The 15,029-nt window shown below is 37.7% G+C and overlaps 1 protein-coding gene across 1 annotated transcript in view; it reads left to right on the top strand.

Moving 5' to 3' along the window:
* Window positions 1-15,029, top strand: part of LOC135985194 (dynein axonemal heavy chain 5-like) — a 169,318-nt gene that overhangs the window by 74,998 nt on the left and 79,291 nt on the right. The window contains exons 47-52 of the mRNA XM_065628249.1: window positions 2,343-2,560; window positions 3,477-3,788; window positions 8,709-8,798; window positions 8,893-9,129; window positions 9,657-9,824; window positions 13,849-14,055. Of these exons, the coding sequence (XP_065484321.1) occupies window positions 2,343-2,560; window positions 3,477-3,788; window positions 8,709-8,798; window positions 8,893-9,129; window positions 9,657-9,824; window positions 13,849-14,055 (1,232 nt within the window). The remainder of the gene's footprint in view (window positions 1-2,342; window positions 2,561-3,476; window positions 3,789-8,708; window positions 8,799-8,892; window positions 9,130-9,656; window positions 9,825-13,848; window positions 14,056-15,029) is intronic.

Here is a 15,029-nt window from a genome sequence, read left to right as displayed (position 1 = left end):
AGTGTTCTGAAAACAATTGTTGCCTTCAGACACAGTACCGTCATGAAGCTCATGTATAATGTTCCTATGAGATTATGATGCTGACAAGATTACAGAAAATAATCTCTCAAACCTTTACTTTGATAGATTCTACCACGCATGGAGTATAATTCCAAGTGTTGTTCTTTGTGTTGAATTCTGGCCTTTTCTACTGAGGAGGAGTAAGCTGGACCTCCTGCTGGACTAGGAGGCTTGGACAAGGTGGTCACCAGAGGTCCCTTCCAACCTCAGTCATCCTCTGATTCTGTGAAAATACGTTTTTACATTGCACAAAGGGTTAATGAGTGGAGTTTATCCTGTCCTAGGAAGGCTACCAAAGGCAGTAGTAAAACCAGGCTTACAATTCATAGCTGAGTGGAAAAAAAAATACCTCTACTTTGAAATGGCCCCCATCCCCGCAACCTGTAACAAGTAAGGATTTTTTAGTTTATGAAGGACAAAATATAAAGGAAACGTAACTGAAGGAGCAAAGATTGATGAAGATAGTATCCTTTTTATTCTCCTTTTTCACGTCATAATAAGAGAACAGTAAGCTTAAAATAAGGGAACAAATAAAACGAAATACTCATTTGCATGGCACAGTTTCAGAGCTTAATGCCTCAAAGGTTAAATTGAGATTATTGGTTGGAGCAAAGAACTGGTTAATGCTGTGCCAAGATAATAATTTACATCCAGATCACTGGGTTCATTGTTCTGTATCAAATCATAACACCTATTATCTATATTGGAACTATGTTTTGATGAGTTCAGTCATGATTAAATGTGCCTCTTGTAAGAAGCAGCTGTTTGGTCTGTGAGACACCATAGACCACTGTTGCCCCAAAATCTCCAGGGTCCACTGTGTCATTCTGCTTAGATGCCTCTTCTCTCCACATGTCCCGGCTATTCCCAGGGGTCATGCAGCTCCAATTGGCCTAAAACTCGAATGCCCAGGGCCTTTCTATGACACAGGTTGTTGCATGGAGGGAAAAAGATCTCTGTTTTCCTGACCTCCATTTATCCTACTCATGGACCCTTGGATTTATGCAGAAGTCACCATGGCATTTCAAGTAATGAGGAAAAATCTGTAAAATGTATGGCTGCTCTTGGTTGAAATAGAAGCAATATATGCAGGTGGAGTGCTGATGCACACACACACAAGACTGTAGAATCATAGAACAGTTTGGGTTGGAAGGGACCTTCAAAGGTCATCTAGTCCAAGTCCCCTGCAATGAGCAGGGACATTTTCAACTAGATCGGGTTGCTCAGAGCCCCGTCCAGTCTGGCCTTGAGTGTTTCCACACAAAAACACATATGCATGGAGATTCCGTGCATGGGTCCTGAAGTCTCTTTTGCATAACAGGTTTGATCCAAATGCTGTTGGAAACAGCAGGAAGGCCATTCTGTTAACATCTCCCTAGATGTTACATATGGCATGAGTAAATGATTGTCTGGGTGCCCAAATTGTTTTTAGGAACATTCAGCTCCCTTTAGTTTTACAGAAAGCATCAGGCAGTCTGCAGTGTACTAGATTAGGTTTGTAACTGGGGTTTGTGATTGTTTGTTCTATACCTTTGCTGAAGAGGTTTTAAAAGCCAACTAAGGGCTATGTTGTCCAGTTGCCTCAAGGGTTAATAGGTGTTATCTAACTCCCTTAGATGACTTGGGAAGTCTCGGTTTGAATGTCCCATCTGCTTTTGGACAGACTCTGGGCCTCTTGCGTAGTTGATTTAGAAAATATAACTAAAAAGGATCAACTGTAGGCTCAATTTATTGTTGAAGACATGGCTTCTTTTCCTTAGGCAATATATGTATACACTGAAATTAAAAGTGTTGTTGCTGTTAACTATTTTTTATGTAAGGAGAATGTACTAAAATGTCAGCATGGATGGATGCAGGTACATATTTTTGTTATTTTACTTCAGAAAGATAGACTCAATTTTGAATATCATTGAGAACTACTCATTCTCATTAAATACATTTAGAAATTACTGGGGTTTTTTAACATCAGTCATGTCAATGTCATTGCATGCGAACATCAAAAGCCAGTTGTGTTTTCCAATTAGAAAGAGGAACAGAACTGCCTAAGGGAGGATACAGACCCACATAGGCCTGTCTATTGTAATAGCACAGACATTTATAGAGGCCTTTTAATGATATTTTAAAATTCCATTTCAGTCAACATTGAGTAAATGGAGTGAGAAACATCTTTTTTGTATTGGCTTTTGATAAAAATAAAGCAAAGATCATTGATGCAAAGAACCGTTAAATGGTAGCATGACACTTTGACATTTCATTTTAAACGATGTTTGTATTGTTTTAAGGTATGATGACTCTAGGTCCAACTGGTGCAGGAAAGACAAAATGTATTAATATTTTGATGAAAGCAATGACAGATTGTGGTGCTCCTCATAAAGAGATGAGAATGAACCCAAAGGCAATCACAGCTTCCCAGATGTTTGGTACCCTTGATGTTGCTACAAATGACTGGACAGATGGTATTTTCTCTACGCTATGGAGAAAAACTTTAAAAGCCAAGAAGGTAATGGATATTGTATCATGATACTTTATAAGGACATTTAATACTGTTTCTATAAGGTCTCGTTACCTGTCATTTATGTGAAAGATCTTACATCATAAAATCAAAAGGAAAAATAGTGTTAATTTTACTTTGTGTCTGAATAGCTCAGTGTGCACCAGAGTCACAATTACGTGTATGTGCCAGAGAACACAAGGCTTCCCAAACACTTGAGGTTCCAGAATTGAATTGGAAAAGATTTTAAGGGGTTTGCTTCCTTCTGTAAGCAGGTAGTCCTGCCACTCAAATGCAAAAGCAAGACCTGTTCATGTTTTGATGTGAGGACAGGAAAGTTAATTTTTCTCATGTCTGATTTTTTGTCATTGCCACTCTTTTCCACTAATTATATGAGAATGTAAGAGGCTCTGGTAAGAAATCAGTATAGGCATTTCCCAGTTCTCTTAAGAAACCTGCAGATGATGTTTCATGAAATCATAGTTACACTCAAATCTTCAGAAGCTTCATTCAGTTCCCACTTAGAAAACAGGAAGCCTTACAGGAAATACTTGAGTAACATCCAACAAGGACTGACCGTGTCCATGTGTGTGGCTGCATTTAATGGGAAATGTTTTCACCCGTCTCGATAAATGCTGGGCTGGCTCATGTACTTTTGTAGAAGAAAGGGATGGCTTTATGCTTAGAGCAGCCCAAATTAATTTTTTGTCACTATTCCTTAATATCCTTTTCGGTATGACACAGGATAGCAAAGGAAGGATTAAAACCCCTGAGAAATTATAAAAACTGCTGTTCATGCTGAGCTAATCAGCACCAAATTTTGACTTATTACTTATATCCAAGAGTGTGTTTTCTGAGATTAAGTAAATGTGTATTTTTGGTCAATGTATGTAAAATTGCATGTGTCTGTGTCTCCTTTTTTTAGGGTGAGCATATCTGGATAGTTTTAGATGGACCTGTTGATGCAATATGGATTGAAAATCTGAATTCTGTTCTGGACGATAACAAGACCCTTACTTTGGCCAATGGAGATCGTATTCCGATGTCCCCCAGTTGCAAAATTATTTTTGAACCACACAACATTGACAACGCTTCCCCTGCAACAGTTTCTCGTAATGGGATGGTCTTCATGAGTTCTTCAGTGTTAGATTGGAAGCCTATTTTAAGAGCTTGGCTGCAAACGCTACCTGTTACATACTCTGATGTCCTGTGGAATTGCTTTAATGCTGTGTTTCAGGTACTTAATTCAACAACTGGAGAGAAAAAAATTTGCATTTCTTATTTTTTATTTAACGAAGCATTGTTTTTTCTCAGTGCTTTTTCAATTATTTACTTCTCTTTGTTTATGTAATAAAATAAGGATGAAGGATTTAAAAAAAAAAAAGAGAAAATTATCTCTAACATTAATGAATGAGAGAAACTATAACAGATGAATAATTTGGGTGCTTTGTTTTGTCTGCATAGGTTGGTTGGCAATGAATTGTTAACTCTGTGATTATTTTATAATGTATGTTGGCAAAACAGAGATATTCTCTTTGGCTGTAATTGCTACTGAAATTTTAATTCTTAGGATACATAAAAGGAGCAGATGAACTTCCCTGTTTGTTTTAAAAGTGAATAAGTAAATCTGGGGAAAAAATAAGCTAGATTCACTGTAGTGGAATCCTTCTCAATTTCAGCTGCAACAGGAATGCATTTGGCCCATTAGTTATTTTTAAAAGACATTCTATAGCTCAAATTAATTTAGGGCAGTTCTGTGCTCTGTGGTGTTCTGAAGCTCAGCACAGGCATCTATAGTGGTTTCTTCTGATTCTTATATCTATGATCCTGTTCTGAAGGAAATTTCTGAGGTGTTCTCTCTTTGATACATTCTATGACTAAAATGTGTTCAATCATTAGATGCAAAGAGAGAATTCTGAGTCTTCCCCCCTCTGCATTTGGCCTTAGCATGCTGAATAATTAAAAAGGTTTCATTAATATTATGGATAGTTGTACTCAATAGTGGATCTAAAAGCATAATTTCAGTAGTATATGGTTTTCAATTACAATGGATTTTTAAAAATTTTTATTTTAAAAATAGATAGTTATTGCTTTGCAATCTTTCAGCATTGTTATCTTGTTTTCCTCAACGTCTATGGAACAAATGCAACTACCTGATATACCTTGCTTTCCTATTGCCTCTCTCCTGCCAGTTCTCTTGTGTAATTGGCATTGGATTTCACAGGGGTTTCTCCTGGAATGTTTTTCATCATTGGATTTTACAAATGCAGTTTTTAATAAACTTTGAGTGACGTTTCAGAAAGTTTATCTATGAATCATGATAAATGCAGTGGTTAATATAGTTTTGGAACGCCTTGAATGTTAACAAATGTCTTATTACAGATGTTTCATTTCAGTGCCCATTTACTTTAAAACCAGTGTTTAACAAGCTATCCATTTTGTTCTGCCTCCAAAACATAATGATATGAAATAGTATTTACTGAAGTAGCAAGAGAAACAATTCTGATAATGAATTTTAAAATATACTTCCAAAGTAATGTATATGTGGGTCAATTTACTGCTGCTTTGCCACAATTCTATTTATATTTTATGCTACAATTTGCTCTGAAAACATACTAACATCATTTAAAATACCCAAGCCTGCAGCAATAACAATAAAATCCAGAAAAAAATATATTTTATTAGATGGAGAGATGAAAAAGCAGTGAAATATGAAGTTAGTTCTGTGCTGAAGGCTGCATTTGGAACTATCGAAATGTAAATGAAAGCTGTCACGCTGTCATTTTCCTTTCACTTTTAATGAGCTATCTTTGCTTCTCAAATAATAGAAGTAATAACAGTGATTTTACAGATGAGGGTAACACTAGTTTTGTATTCAGGTGGCTCTTTTTACAGTAACTATTTTCTCCTGCATAAAAAAAAGGGATAAATGAATTCTAAAAGAAAATTTGTGAAATAAGATGCATTGGCAGCAGTAATCAAACTCCAAATACAGACCTTGGTGAATTTAATCCTAGTGTTAAGAAAAGTAGCTTACAAATATCTGATTTTTAGAAGAAAATGAAGATTATGCTGTAGTTGGAAATATTGTAATTAAAGACAATTGGTCTTTAAGTATGCCTATAGAGACCTTTTGAAAGCAATATAAATTCATCTAAAATAGAAGTAGGACAACTGGTATAGTAATTTCGATTTGCTTACAAGAAAAATTCATTATTTATGCTAATAGTATTTGTCACTGAAAGTCTGCATATTGGACAAAATAATAATAAAGGTACAGCAAGTAGCAATAATGTAGGAGGAAGCACCAGAATATAACAGTTGTGAATCAGAGGAAAGAATGTGATTATTCTTTTCATGTATAGTATAAATTCCACTCAAGTCATTAGTTTTTATTTAAAATTCAGGATATACTCCACAGGACAAGGATCAATTTAAAACCAAACAAAACCAACAAAACACACAACAACGACAACAAACCTTAAAACCCAAACCCACCAAAACAACCTTTGTTTGAATCAAGATTATCTTTGAATCCTTTCTATTTCCGTGGGATTTTTTTAGAAGCGTGATTGAGGAACCGGACTTTCACCCTCCTTTTCCCAGTTCTTTCTTCTGTCTTTCTGCTTAGGAGTAATTTCAAGTAAACTCCCATCCCCATTTAACTTCTCTGCTCTCTTAAATTTAGAAGCTATACTGCCTATTTCTTGTCTGTGAATGATGCTGCTACCTGTAAGCAACAGAATTGCTTACTGATAGAAGTAATTATCTGAGATGGTTTCAAACAACTGCAATAATTAAAAATTCACCTGAGTGACATTATGTAGTTGGTCTGCAAAGTGTGAAGCTCAAACTAGTGGTGGATGTTATGTGAGTAACATAAGTTCCAGCATGTCTATGTATTGTTCAAATGAAAAAAATCTAATAATTTTAAAATCACACTCACTTTTTAAAAAAAAAAAACCCACAAAATCTGCAGTCCTGGATCCCTTATTGACCTATTCTGGAGACTTCAGAGAAGTCCTAATAGCAGCAGAGTAGACAGTTATGATCGATTGCTCCCTCCATGCTAAATCTCACCCTAATCTTATTTGCGTAAGGGCTGCTATTGCCTCTGGAGCACAGAGTTGAATATATAATCCAAAGAGTTTCTTAGCTTTAATATTTAAGTGCTGATATTCAAATTAATATTACAGATATTAATAACTTTGCATTATTTAATTGTTCTTGTGCTTGTCTAAACCCTTTGAGTATGTTACCAACTTCTTGTCCTAGAGCTTTCTGCAGTCCAGTGAGTTCCACAGTGACTGTACACTATGTGAAAGAGTCTTTTCTCATATGAGTTTTTAATATCTAATTTAATTTTGAAGTCTCCTTGTAAGGGTTAGCAAATTTCTGATCCAAATTCTTCAAAATTTATGTGTATCTGTCATGGCCCAACTCATTTTTTCAGAACCTCTGTCCAAACAAAATACCCTAATAAGTAGTTAATTCTTGCTAATTGCTATCTTAATCTTGAATCTTTTTGTCAGCCATGTAGTGTTTTAAAAATAGTAGTAATAAAATATTAGTGTATATGGACCTGATTTTTTTTTCATGAACTCAAAGAATAAAAATTACACAAACCTCACTGGAATCATAAGTACCCTAAAACTCATTCTGCTGAAAATTGGGCTCTTGAAAGCACAGACTTCTTTGACTCATGAAATATCTTTATTCTGAGTGTCTCAAATCAATTATTAATCGATTTGCAGTGCCCTGCGAGACATCTAGTCTATTTTACAGATGAAGAAATTGAATCTCAGAGAGATTGAGGTCCAAATTTTTTAAAAGTCTTTAGTCTCAATTCTCCCACACTGGTTTCAGTGCCTTATTTCTACCCGTTCCTTCTAGTACCCACAACCCCCTCAAGTTGGTCACCTGAGTGCTCTGTTTACTGCTGGGGGCAAAACAGGCATTTTAGAGGGAAGGCCACAAAAAGCAACACACAGACCTGGAAGCGCTTTTGCTGGTCAACAAGAAATAACAAAAAAGGGATGTTTGTTTTCAAGCATTTGTCACATGTGTTACCCACTCTTCTAGTGAGATGGAACTCAGGAGGATGGATAAAAGTCTTGATTCAGTACCAATAAATACTCAGCATAAAGTAGTTAGAGAACTTTAGTGGCAAAAAAGGTAAACTAAAAATTGGAACAAAGCTGGTGAGTGTGTGGGTAAGCAGCTCACTGATTTTTCAAAAATATTTAGGTGATTGTTCATCTTTGTGTGATTGAATGTCTTCATTGCCTTAGCTTTCTCACTGGAAGGACATGGGAGACATAAGTGGAAATCCCCTCCAAATTACTGTCTCCCATAGTGTCCCTGTAGTACATTACTTACCAGAATGAAAAAGCAGTGTTGATTTCCAAAGATTAAGAAGGCAAGTGGAACCTATAGGGAGGGAATTATATTAAAAGTTGTTAAATGAAGGTGGAAGTAGATTATAATTTACATCGGTCTGTACTGTGGTTGGCAATTGATATTTTAAAATAATTCTGCACTGCAAATCTCAGAGAGGACTTTACATCAATTTGCCACTTTGCTAACGATGTTACAGAACACTTGGCAAAGGCAGGCATGGTAGCCATCACTATGGAGTTTCCTTTGGATCCTACCAGGGCTCTACAGAAAACCGAGAGTATTGGTTTCAAGAGGGACAGGTACATTATGGTGCAGTCTGAACGGATCAGATAGATAGAAATCTATAGCAGTGAGGTTGTGCACCAAATACATATCATTACAGCAATGCTAGTGCTTTGATCTTCCTACTACAAAAGATGGCAATGGTAGAGGAAAATCTCCAGTGGAGAGCACAAATGGCAGATCCCTGATGTAACTGAAAAGCAATCTTCAAATTACTCTTCAGGAAATTGCTGTATGCTGTTCATATGAATAATTCTGCTGACTGTGGTACATCAAAGTTATTTTTCAAATATGTTATTGTTAGCGAAATTTCATGGTCTAAGTATGAATATTTATAAACCCAGAAATTGGAAAAAATATTGTTTGGAATAAAGTTTAATATATATTTGAAATTAAGAAATTGGTCTCGTCTAAAAATAAATCACACCATTGAAACTACTAAACAGATTTTTTAATTTATGCTTTTCTTTTCCAGGATGTGATAGATTTTGTTTTCTCTGCTGTGACACCAAAAATGCCAATTTTAGAGTGTGTGTACATCAAACAAGCTATTGACCTCCTACAGGTAGATATGACATTCGGTTTTTCTCTCATTCTATTTCTTGTGCTTGGACATTGTTCTTGGAGGGCAGTAGTTTTATACTGCATCTGCTTTGCAGGGTTTATTGTCTGACCGAAATGAGAAGCAGCTCAGCGAGGAACACATTGCTCGCTTGTTCGTTTTTGCTGTGATGTGGTCAGCCGGAGCTCTTTTGGAACCAGATGACAGGCTGAAAATGGAGCTGTTCCTACAGAAGCACTCGGCAGTGAAAGAACTTCCACCTGTGAAGGGAGAAGAAACCATGTTTGAATTCGGTATCAATGCCTGTGGCCAGTGGGAGCACTGGTCAAAGAAGGTTCGTATGCTGTGACATGCTAAGCTTTCTTAATGAGCATACAAGAAAGATGTATTTGGTAAGAGGCATATTATTTTATTATTTAAAACCCCACATAATTTGGTTAGGAAGATTAACCCTACCAAATGCTCAAGACTTTCTTTTTTGAAAGATTTTTTTTTTTCTTTTTTTTCATAAATATCTTTAGCAGAGAATAGGAACATGCATTTGACATAGTTTTGGAAGTGAAATAGAAGTGATCTTAGCTTTGTCTACTGTCTATCGTCCTACTACTTAAGAACTCCCAGCAAGGAAAAGTTTTCTTCATGTAACGGGGAATAGTGGAGCGAATATGTCCCGTTAGTCTAACACCCTTTTAGAAAAGCTTGGCAAGGTACTGATTGATTATAAATGGATGCTTGGCTTTCAGGAATAAAAGTTTTTCTAATGTACATTTTATAAAGGATATTTGGTTTTGTGCTCCTATGCAAAGTGATTTTGTGGGCAAGTAGAAAGTCTCCAACTTTTTGTGTGTCTTTCTTATGCAGGTCTCTGAATATATTTACCCTAAAGATTCAGTACCAGAATACACTTCCATTCTAGTTCCAAATGTAGACAGTGTCCGAACAGAGTTTCTAATGCACACTATCATGAAGCAAGGAAAAGCTGTTCTGCTAATTGGGGAACAGGGAACAGCAAAAACAGTTATGATTAAGGTAGGTGGAATGGAAAAACATGTAATATCTTTGTATGATAACATTGCAATAATTGACATTGGCACAAATATTGAAGTGTGAGAGTGATTTGATTTTTCTTGAGGTTACATACTAGCATTCTCACTGAGGCGTTTTGCCAGTACTCACGTGGCCTACAAGCAAAAACAACATAAGTAGCAACAACATAAGTATACTTTAGTATAAAGGATTCTTTCAAACTTTGCTAACTGTGGCCATAAGGTCATGTGATAAATGTTCTTTCATATGGTTTCTTTTCTTTTGAGAAATCAAACTGGAGATTTTGCTAAGAAAATATTGATCCTTGGAGGACCTTTTATTTCCCTGTGCTTTGGTGGTGGTGCCATGTGCGAACTGATCATTTGTATACCCTGGTTGCACAGACTTTCTTCACAAGCCAAACTGAAGAGAAATAAAGAACTTCCTTCTTTACTCAGGGTGATTTTCAGAGGATAAATTTAGTGTTTATTATCTGCTCTTGTAATCACTGAAAATGACATATTGTTCTTTCTGTAGAAGAAGATAATAACAGGATTGCTTTTACATTAACAAATACATGCTTTCCATATTATAAAAAGGTGCAGGTTGATCATATGACACTTAAAAAAGATAATAACTTACTACGGAAGAGCCAATAATCAAAAGGCTGAACAAACCCAGAAGTCATACCAAACTTGGCATCCCTTATTTGAAAAAAATGCAAGAAAATGGTTTTCAGCAGGGTTTCTGTGATTTCTGGTGGAATCTGTAGACTCTTTGATCAATGAGAGGTAGCTAAATAAAGCTGATCTACTGTTGGGGCAGCCGAGTTTGCCAGAGAGGCATCTATACCTCCACTGGAGGATTTGCAGAGGTCTTGAAATTGAAAATAACTGAAAAACACTGGCCTAAATTGACCTTTGGCTTTCTTCAAATCTGGAGCCATTTTGTGTCCCCCAGCCATGTGCTTTTTGAGCCCTGACATAAAGCGAGTTGTACCAATGCCAGCAGCCATCAATACTACTTTTTCAGCTTAGCTGTTGATGCCAACACACATGCCGGTGTAATGTCAACTTCTGTTCCTGGCACCAGCTGGAGAACTATTTTAGAAGAGTGAAGAGGTGGGGTCCGGGTGGTGGTTTTCATATTCTGCATACTGGATTTTGTCCAGATACTGGCATCTTCCAGCCTTCAGCTGCTGTTCCTGTCCCTAAAAATAATCAGAGCTGATTCTTGGGAGCTGCTTACCCCATGTCTATTCTATAGAGCAGAGTATGTTCCTTACACAAGGGAGCATAATGCCAGTAGATATTTGATCTCATTTAAGGTTAGGAGTGAAAGTTAACTGCCTTTACAACTGTTCCCCTTCTGCTTTCACCCTCTGTAGAATTTTGCTTTATTATACCTCGTGGAAAAGAAATTTCCAGATATAAGCAGCTGGTTTCATGAAAAAGTGAAAAGGTTTTAATATAGAACAGTTCAGGTAGTAATCTGAATTAATCTGAAGTAATATTCAGCGTTGAGTAAGGCATCAGTATATGTCAAAATAAAGAATTTACAATGGAATGTTATTTAAGACCTTTACTCTCTGTGCTATTAATTCACAAACTGCAAAAAATCCAGAATTTAATGTGAAACTGGTATGGTAGAGTTGAAAATTCTCTGACAGTTTAACTAACAAAACCAATCCCGTTAAAAAACCTCTTATTTTTCAAAGACAGTTCTCATTTATATATTTTGGAATATTACTGCTACCATGTAAAGATTCTGAAATGGCATAATGAATGAAACACAAGCATGTTTTTCAAATGGCTGTGTGTTCATAGTTGCGGTGGGTTGACCTTGGCGAGCTGCAAGATCCCCACCCAGCCGCTGGTTCCCTCCCCTTCTCAACAGGACAGAGGCTGAGGGAAGGACAGGGAGATCCCTCACCAGTTACTGTTACGGGCAAAATAGACTTGACATGGGGAAAATTAAGTTATTGCTAATGAAAAATAGAGTAGGATGGTAAAAACCAAAGACAATACTAAAACCACCTTCCCCTTGCCTCTCTCATCTTCCCAGGCTCACCTTCACTCCTTCTTTCCCATCCAACCAGCGCAGGGGAATGGAGGCTGTGGTCAGTCCATAACAGCTCTGCTCTGCTGCTCCTTCTTCCTCACGCTGTTCCCCACTCCCATGTGGGGTCCTTTCCATGGGTTACAGTCCTCCATGAACCGCTCCAACGTGGGTCCTTACAGTGGCCGCGGTTCTTCATGAACTGTTCCAGCATGGGTCCTTCCCATGGGGCACAGTCCTTCAGGAACGGGCTGCCCCAGTGTGGGCTTCCCATGGGCTTTGGTTCCTGCCAGAAAAGGTGCTCCTGCATCAGCTCCTCTCCACAGGTCTCAGCTCCTGCCAGGAGCCTGCTCTGATGTGGGCTCTCCACATGCTACAGCTTCCTTCAGAGCACATCTACCTGCTCTGGTGTGGGGACCTCCGGGGACTGCAATGTGAACATCTGCTGCAACGCGGACCTCCTTGGGCTGCAGGTTGACAACCGGCCTCACCATGGGCTGCACCACGGGCTGCCCCCTCCTTCTGCTCTCACCTGTGTGTCTGCAGGCCTGTTTCTCTCACATTTTTTTCTCACTCCTACCCCTCAGCTGCCAGGCAGCGTTTTGCCCTTTCTTACAGAGGCTGAGTGGCTACAGGGGTCCATTGGAGCCGGCTGGATCCGGCTGTGTCTGGCATGGGGAAGCCCAGTCTTCTTCTCATGAGGGGCTTCCATGCAGCCCCCACTGCCACCATCTGGACACCTGCACCCCTTACATTAGTTTTGTACAAACTGTTGGACCCCCAAGGAGAGGTCTGAGCAGTGACCTGCACCAACACATCAGCTGTCAAGCATACTCGCCAAAGACAGGACTGTTGCATGTACATTGTGCGTGTAGACTGTCATCTGTGTGATATCTGAGAAAAAACTATTTCTGAAGGGTATCTTTTTTTAAACTGAGCTCATCGTATCAACATAGTTGGCAAAATTAACAGTTTAACGCTATTCATCAAAATATATTTGAGGGGGCTTAGCTGTATTTTCCTTTCTGTTGTCACACAGAGTATATGTCTCACTGGAGTTGTTCTTAGAACACTTAATCAGTAATGATATAGGTTTATTTTTCGCAGGTATCAAAATGAGAACATTTAGAGTCATCTCTGTTATAAAGACAAGAATTTAAGTGATATTCAACTTCATAATAATTGCAGAATAATGGAATCTTTAAAAAGAAATAATATTAGAAATCTCACAGCTTTGATAGTGTTTTTATGTCCCAGGAATCTTGCTAAACAAAATATTTCTCATATTTTATATATATATATGCCTTGGTGTTACTCCAGGGTTACATCTTTTTCTTTCCGGTTCTATTATGAAGTTTCACTAAACACAAAAAGTGGAACTTTGTTGCTTTAGGGCATCAGCAGCAGCTGTGGGAATTATGTGCATTCATATAACCCAAGGATTCCTTTCTTCATTAAGAGAGGATAACTATCAGTAAATGGGATGTAGCTGGGTTTAATTTTACACTACTGTTCCTTTATACTGCTTTTTTTGTAAGATAAGGGGCTGTAGTATAAATGTGAAAAAGGATTTTGTTTTTCACTTGTTCTTTGCAGATTGCTGTAACAGATCATCACTAACAGCTTGAATTTAGAAAAACCCTGACAATTGCTAATGCAAAGTTTAGTTGCTTCCTGAGTTGTCACTTGTCTGTTTGTTGTAACACTTAGTGAAATCTGTTAAGGGCTTATAAATTTTAATACTTAGAAACTTTATGCAAAGCATTAACTGAGACTTTGTTTGAATTTCAGGTTGGAGATGGTATGTTTTTCTTAACTAAATTGCTGCTTGACGTTTTGAAGTTAATAGCAGGACTGGGATTTTGTAGATGTCTGATTTTTGCAGGACTGCTGAGCTGCTGCATCTCCTTTTGGTTGAATTCATCTGGAGTTACTGGTGCACTTTACTTAAAAATGGTTTCTCTTGCAGGATTACACAAGCAAGTATGACCCTGATGTTCACCTGACCAAATGCCTAAACTTTTCTTCTGCAACTCTGCCAAATATGTTCCAAAGGAGCATAGAAAGTTACATAGATAAAAGAATGGGCACTACATACGGTCCTCCGTCAGGGAAGAAAATGACTGTCTTTATTGATGACATCAACATGCCTGTGATCAATGAATGGGGGGATCAGGTAAAAGGAAAATGTTAACATTTAGGAACTGGTGGTGTTACCATTGATGTTGATGGAAATACTGATCCACAGGTTGCAAAAATGAGAAAGTTTAGGAAAAAGGTACCACAATATGGACTCCACCAAGTATGTCTACTAAAAGCAATTTCTCCAAGCCAGTTTTAACAAGGATGATAAGCTGTCACTCCCAAAAGGTTATGGTCAGCATCAAGCCACTTGCAATCATTGTAGTTTTTAAGCCTTTTGTTTTAGTTACATACACAGCTTGCAGAATTTCTGAACTAGCTGTACTGAGAACCAGTCTGGGAGAGGAAGCATGCAAATCCAAGAAGAAATCAGACACTCTTTCCTTCTTCTATCCAATCTGGACTTTAAAGTACAGTTATTATTAGGTGAAATCTAACATCACAGTTGACATCCAAGACTAGTGAGATGTCTTGAGGTCTTCATAAATGAACATTCATAGACCTATACACTGAAAATCAGACTTCAGTTTGAAAGAATTAAAGCTGAGAAAAAGTAATTTTCCTTCCCCCAGTATAGCGCCATAATCCTGTTCTCTCACTGCCTCTACAAAGGTGAATGTGTGACTATACTTTGTGCTAAGCTAACCATTCTCTGTCACTATCTAAGTGCCTGTATCAATCTGAATATATAGTCTGGCTTGAAACTTTAAAGTGCTGAATTTTCTTAGATTGATATTATGGAAATCCAGTTGAATGTCTGACCTCATGTCCACAACTCCTTAGCATGTGAAGCTTACATACAGGCAATCTGCTGCATCAGAGCACTTGGTACTGTGTCATGTGGCTTTATAAATTGCTGAAATATCCAGCAGAATACCTGGAATTAAGAAAGATAAGAGATGTCTTTCCTTCTGTTGACTAATTTGTTATACTGGAGATTTCCTTTTTTCAAGTTGAGAACCCTGAAATACTTTACTGCTCCTTTTCCCCACCCCGCCCCGCTTCAAT

The sequence above is a fragment of the Caloenas nicobarica genome, chromosome 2 (assembly GCF_036013445.1).
Source record: "Caloenas nicobarica isolate bCalNic1 chromosome 2, bCalNic1.hap1, whole genome shotgun sequence".
Classification (NCBI taxonomy): domain Eukaryota; kingdom Metazoa; phylum Chordata; class Aves; order Columbiformes; family Columbidae; genus Caloenas; species Caloenas nicobarica.
This window is presented reverse-complemented; position numbering and strand designations above follow the sequence as displayed.